The sequence below is a fragment of the Castor canadensis genome, chromosome 2, assembly GCF_047511655.1.
Source record: "Castor canadensis chromosome 2, mCasCan1.hap1v2, whole genome shotgun sequence".
Taxonomy (NCBI): Eukaryota; Metazoa; Chordata; class Mammalia; order Rodentia; family Castoridae; genus Castor; species Castor canadensis.
The window spans coordinates 157,118,670-157,125,406 of NC_133387.1; the positions used below are offsets into that span (position 1 = coordinate 157,118,670).

The 6,737-nt window shown below is 49.6% G+C and overlaps 1 protein-coding gene across 5 annotated transcripts in view; it reads right to left on the minus strand.

Moving 5' to 3' along the window:
- The window catches only part of Ca12 (carbonic anhydrase 12), a 51,027-nt gene extending 45,658 nt beyond the window's left edge, over positions 1-5,369 (minus strand). For 4 of the 5 annotated variants that reach the window (XM_074066144.1, XM_074066143.1, XM_074066142.1 and 1 more), the window contains exons 1-2: positions 5,144-5,369; positions 541-561 (exon numbers count right to left, since the gene is read on the minus strand). In XM_074066144.1, the coding sequence (XP_073922245.1) occupies positions 541-561; positions 5,144-5,228 (106 nt within the window). In that variant the 5' untranslated portion in view covers positions 5,229-5,369. The remainder of the gene's footprint in view (positions 1-540; positions 562-5,143) is intronic. The other variant, XM_074066141.1, reaches the window with a different exon arrangement.
- Positions 5,370-6,737: the final 1,368 nt, after the last annotated feature.

Consider the following 6,737-nt stretch of genomic DNA (forward strand, 5'->3'; position numbering starts at 1 on the left):
AGTTCCTGGAGGTTTGGAGAAACCCTTGCAAGAATCTGGAAGCCTTAACCTTGTGGCTCATCGTTCAAGTGAATGGAGCAGGCTTGTCTGCTTGGGGGAAGTGCAGTCTGCAACCCTCATGTGGAACCTTTATTTTTGATGGTACTGGGATTTGAACCCAGGGTTTTGCACTTGCTAGGCAGGTGATCTTCTACTTAAGCCATGCTGCCAGTCCTTCTTGTGTTGGTTAGTTTTGCTTTATGTCCAAGCTGGCCTGGACAGGCATGCACCACAGCACCTAGCCATTGGTTGAGATGGGATCTCGAGAACTCCCTGCCTGGTTGGCCCTAACTGTGATCCTCCTGATCTCTCCCTCCCGAATAGCTAGGATTACAGATTTGAGCCTGGAACAATTCTTTACAGATGCCTTTGTTCCCTCTTTCAATAATACCAGCACAGTTTTTCTAATCCCTGAAAATAACCTCCACAGAGCATGAAAGACCTGGACTTCCCATTAAATACTGCCATCTCCTAAAAAACATATTTAAAATCTCTACTTACCAACGTAGGTCCACTTGGATCCTGCAAAGAACAAAAAGAAGCAAGTAAGTACAACTGAACTGAAGGAGCTGGGGAAGACACTATAGATTCTGTTTTGAAATCGGTAAGACTGAAAAGGAGGGGGATGCCCAGAAATGGAAACTTCTCCCGAGTGTGACTCAGAAGCACGGCTTGTGAGATCAACTATGCTCAGCCACAGGTTCAGGACCGGGACTTTATGTGGGGAGCATGAGTTGGGAGGAGAGCACTCTGGAGTAGATACATCCAGCCAAGCTTTCCGATCTAGACAGGTGATAATTGCACACGGCTCAAGACTCAAAAGCAGGCAAAGGATCTGCTCAGTGTAAGCTCTTCCTCCCACTCCCCACTTCCATTGGCCACCTCGTTTATTAGCTGGCTGTGAGCCCTGTCACAGGATGGCCACACGTGAGTGTTTCTATCCCCCTCCCCTTTTCCTCACACAAATGCTGCATTCTGGAAACATCTCTGCAGCTTGCTTTTCCTCCCTCAACACCACATCCTGGAGAGCGCTCCACGTGGGTACACAGCACAGCACTGGCTGCAGGTGGAAGGCATTGTCTCTGAGGAAGCTGCCACCCTCCTCTCAGTGAGAATCGAACACAATGAAAGTCACTTACCACCTCCCACCCCACGCCCTTCACACCATACAGGTCCTTCCTGCCTACATCGCAAATGTATTTTTAAGTCATTGCAGGCCTATGCACTTGTCACCCTGCCTGCCACCTTCCTCTTCATCTCTGAAAGAAGACAGAGACAGGAGCTGAGCTACACCCCCTGTGTCCAAGGGGCACATCTCTCCTGGCATCTCCAGTGCCTCTGTGATCGGGAGGCACAGCTGGAGAAGGAAAAACCCACGTCCTTTGATCTCTTGGAAATCCATTTGCAGTAAGACTTACCTGGCCGGCATGCTGGTCCTTTATCATAAGTGGAGCTGGTGGTTTATAAAAGTTTTGGGCAAGTCACTTTGCATCTGTGAGGCCTTTCCTTTTTTGTTGTTTTTTGAACTTGGTTTAATCACTTTTTGTTGTTATTATTATTATCCTGTTTCATTTCTTTGCCTTGTGTTTCTAATTGTGTTTAATTTTCCAATTTAATTGGCAATTTTCATCAAACACATAGTTTGCAGTCAGACAGTTTTATAAAGCTTTTTTTAAATTTATTTTTATTTTATTTATTTACTTATTTATTTTTGGTGGTACTGGGGTTTGAACTCTGCACCTCACACTTGCTAGACAGGCGCTCTACCACTTAAGCCATACCCTCAGCCCTTTTTTGCTTTAGCTATTTTTTAGATAGGGTCTGGGCCGATCTTGGACTGTGGCACTCCTACCTGTGGCTTCTGAGTGGCTGGGATTACAAGCATGAGGCACCACACTTGGTCCTGAATTTCAAGAATGCTTGAGTCTCCTTCTCAACCTTGGAGCGGCAGGTAGAGAAGGCAAGATGCCTCAGGGTATCTAATGATACTATGGACCTTTTACCCATAAAAATGTCCACACGTTAGACACTTAAAATTTCATGTTCAGGTTCACAGACCCTCCCCTCAACCAAAAAAAAAAAAAACCTTCTATGGAGTTACTAATCCCAAGATTACCTCCCCTGAATTAGGGATTGGATGAAAACATTCAGAACCATGGGGAAATCACACTTGAAAAGGCCTCTAAGCTTCCTACTAGCTTTTCCAAAGCAATGGTGAGAGGGAAGAAATCATTGCCTTGGAGCCAAGCTGTAGAACCTCTTTTCTGCACATTTCCCTTCACTGTTTTGGGTGTGGGTTCACATCTGAAATGTAGTCATGGCTTTCAAAATGTAGAAAGTCAGGTTATTGCTACTTCTCCAAGCAGAGCACTTGGAGGCCCTGGATGTAAAATTCCACCTGTAAGAGGGGAGTCGGCCCTCACTTTTCCCCTGGGAGAGATCCTGGCGGCCTCCAGAAAACATCTGCTGTTACTGAGCAGTCCTGCCTGGCCAGGAGCTTGTATTGCCCCGAGCCGAATCAAATCCTTGCCTTAATATGTGCACCTCCTCCCCGAAGCTCACTAAGTTGAGGTTTCCCTAGGGCTATAGCTCTCAGCCATAGCATAACACTCTGGAAAGCTAAGGAATGAACATTACAAATGGGCCACATGGGTGGGCTTGTGAGTTCTCAGGTGGTGACACAGGACTGGGGCCTTATTGATTGAGGCAGCATTTCCTGCCTTCCTCTCTCTGAGCAAGTCTGCTTGGTCCTTGGAACTTGGTGCTTTGGGTATAAATGACAGTGTTGGGAGGGGCTCCAGGGCTGAGGAGAAGCAGCACAGAAAATATCGATGAGTTCCTAGGGTTCATGGGTAGAGATCTGCCCAGATTCACTCTCTGCTCAGATGTGACTATAGGAAGCTGTGTGCAAAGTATGTGCATTGCTTGCATAGAAGTGTATATGCTTTATTCTAGAATAGCATCCGCTGGTTCCCCACCTCCAGCTTTAGGGGCAGGAGTCTCAATAGGATTAAACTGACCCCACAGGGCAGACCAAGCCAAGGCTTCAGTGGCTTCCTGAGGGAGCAGGCCCTTGCCAGGAGAGACTCATTCTCTTCCCAAAAAAGATTATCTGTTCCTTCTGGGAAACTTTGAACAGCTCAGGGATGCCTGTTGGAACCTGTAGACCCAGCTAGCACTGGGCAGAGAGATGCCCTAAGGAAACAGCATTTACTAAGATCCAGGCCAGGGGTTCAGGGCCTTACCTGCTGCTTCCTGCCCCAGGTGCTAGAACCTTCCATGAGTAACTGACGTCCAAGACACCACATCAGGTTCAGGCAGAGCAGGCTCTACAGAGTTCACTGAAATGCCCCTCAGCCCCAGCAACCAAGATTCCATGGTCTTCTCTAGAAGATCATTGGCTTCACCTTATCCTGATCCTTCTTCCCCTGACCCCAAGGGTTTTTCTTAGACATTCACCAGTGCCAGCTGCAGGAAGTGTCAATGCTACAGGCAGAGGCCAGACCACACTTTGACTCCCTTACTCAGCTAGCTCTGCAACCCCCAATCTTGACTTAATACTGACATTCTATACACCTCAGTGAGTTTCGCTTTGACCTTGTCTCCTTAGACAATTAAAACTCCGAGAAACGTGCACAATAAAAACTGTGTCCTTAGAATCTAGGGGTTGCTAGGCCTGCCGCTCAGATGAGGTGAAAATGAGGTTTTTACTGCAAGCTTCCCCACCTGAACTTGGAGAGTGAGGAGGGAGAGGACCAAGGAGGAGAAGAGGAAGGAAAGTGAGGGGAGGAGAGGAGAATGGGGAGCAGCTGGCCCAGAGTAAGGGGAGCAATAAGCTTTTAGAAAAGAGGGCACATGAACGAGAATAACCTCTCTCTCCATGTCATGGACAGGTTAGAACTAAAAAGATTTCTAGTGAATTTTGGCCTCAGCATAGCTTTCTTGAGAGGGGAACATGCCACAGTTTTCAAAATGAATTTCCATTTTCATCTAACACCTTTCTTCTACCTTCTGTTTCTCTCTGACCACATGAGGAAGGTGATATTAAGCAGATCACGTCAGCCAGAAGATGAGTTTAGTTAAGAGCAATCCCACAGTGGCTCACACCGGGCTCCGCTGCCCTTGCCCACGGGCACAGTGACCTCCACGCAGGAAGGAACCCAGAGCTCTGCGGCTGCTGAGCAGGATCCCTTCCGCAACCTCTGCCTAGCCACGGAGAATCGATTCTCAGCCCTGGTGATACTCCTGGTCCTTCTATAAATCTTGCAGCCCAGCCTGGGTCCAGGAACTGTTGTAGCACCCAAAAGTGTGTCCACAATTGAGGGACAAACTCTGTCAAGGACAAGAGCCACCACCAGTTACTTAGGAAGCTTTCACTAACGTCTCCATGGACACCCTGGGAAAAGCAGCTGGTAGCCTTGTTCAAAAAGATTAATTAAGTGGCCTTGGGCTCCAGTGCGCTGTTCAAGCCCCTTTCCCATCTTGACCTCTCACCCTACAGAGCACCCTCAGCCTCCAGCCCAGTGGGCATAAGGATCCTAATTACAATCAGAAATAATGTGTGTGGGAGTGGGGGTGTGTACACGTACACACACATGAACGTTCAGTAGAGTCCTCCAGGAAAAAATAATTTAGGACAAGATATATTATCCCTTTAACATGGAGGTAAAACTGAATGAGAAAGAGTCTCTCCCACAAAGAAAACACTGACCCCTGACTGAGGCTTCTGAAGACCCCTCCTGGTAAATCACACCACTCAGGTCTTTCCTCTGCTGTCCGCATGTGGGGGGGGGGTGCAAACTTGAAATCCTGGTTAGCAAGTTCCCAAGCCACATTTCCAAAGCCAAGGGTGCCCAGAAAATAGGCACACATTTAACCCCAACTGTGAGCCATGCACCATTCGAAAGACAATGTGCTTCCCGCTCAATCCAGTTTACGTAAAAACCAAGCATCCTTTCTTGCAAGTGTGCTGTGTGACACACCACCTTTCCTCTTGCACCTTCCCCCGATGAGTTTGCTTTATTATTAAATAACGAGGCAGAAAATCCTTCTGCCCAGGTGTGGCGGGGCGCCCCGGACGGTTAAGAAAGTAGACAAACTTTACCGTTCAGCGGAGCTGCGACGCAGGGCTGCTCCTCTAAGATCAGCAGCAAGAGGACGGCGGCGGCGCGCAGGCAGCCGCGGGCCATGGTGGCGGCTCGCGCGGCTCACGGTAGCACTCGGTCCTGGGCGGCAGGCGCAGCGCAAGCAGCCGGCGGGACGCGCACCAGGACCGCGTGCGCACAGCCCGAGCGGTGGCGGCGTGCAGTCCGCTCTGCAGTCCAGGCTCCCCCCAGGCTGCTTTTATGGAGCGACTCAGCCCCAAACACATGATGTCATCGTGCGGGGAAGGGAGGAGGAGTTCGGGTAAGAACTCTCAGCCTACCGGAGGGCTGGCGCCCCTGGTCCAAGGTGAGTTGTAGCTTTGATTTCAGGAGGGCCACCGCGGACCCGGGAGCCAGCAGGCGTAGGGGAGATCCTTCCATCCGGAAACTGAAGTGACTTGGGATCACTTCAGTGGCCTTGATCTGCCCCTTCCTCCACTTAGATGCCCCTCAAGTACAATGCTACTTGGGGCCAGTCCTGCTTCTCCCTGGACTGGGCACTGACTAGTTAAGTGGCCGCATTCAGTTCAGAATTTCTGCGAACTGTCATCTTGGAAATGGAAACACAAAGAAACTGAGACTGGAGAGAGTGTGATGGGACACACGTGTTGGGACAGCTTTACTCAGCAATAGTTTCCCCTAATGAGAGATCGCGAGGCAACGCTTACTCGTGGGCGTTCACAGTATCAGTCCATCCTCGGTAGGAAGCGGTGGGAAGGGGTCCCTTCTTGGGAGCAGCAGTGGAAGAAGATTTGCGTTTTTTACAGAGCATCTACTAGGTATCAGACACGGGGCAAGGGTTTGCATACTGGTCTAGATCGGTGTGCAAGCTGTTTCTAGTGCAGGTTGCCTTGTCTGTTGCTCACTCTGCCGCTGTCCTACGTTTCTGTGTGCTTTGCAACATGCGCACCGATGTAGAAAGTCAGAGGTCTGGCTGCACAAAGCTCCCTAAATCTTCCTGCTGCTGTTACTGCTATTTACTGTTCCATCCTGGGGTCTTTTGTGCTTCTGGCTTCCCTTGGCCCTCCAGTGTCTCTCTGTTGCTCAGGGTGCTGGGTTGGTTTCCTCCCCTTCTGAGACCCCCCCCCCAACCTCCACACATCGCTCAGATCATATGGGCTGCAGAAAGTTGTCCACCCCAGCTTTGGTATGTGACCCCTGAGTTTGTGACCTGGCCCATCAGGCCCTCTTCTCCTGACTACAGCAGCTCCCCGTCACATGTCTATTCTGACCCTTAGCCTGAACACACTCTCAGGATGCCTCAGTTCCTTAGGAGGAACTGAGCACCTTCTCTGCTGAGAACCACCAGGAAGCAGGTGCCACTCACAGTTCAAGGCAGTGTTACTGTTCTGCCCCTAACAGCTCCACTATTGTGTAGGTAATAAAGGGCTTTGAAGACGCTTTAAGGAAGTTGTTACAATGACAATCTTGTCACAATTACTTCCAGACCACACTGGGCTTAAGGATGACCTTTTCTGCCTGATAACAAGGAGCCTTGAGAGCTAGGGGTGTGTGACTCAAGTGATAGAACACCTGCTTGGCAAGTGTGAGGCC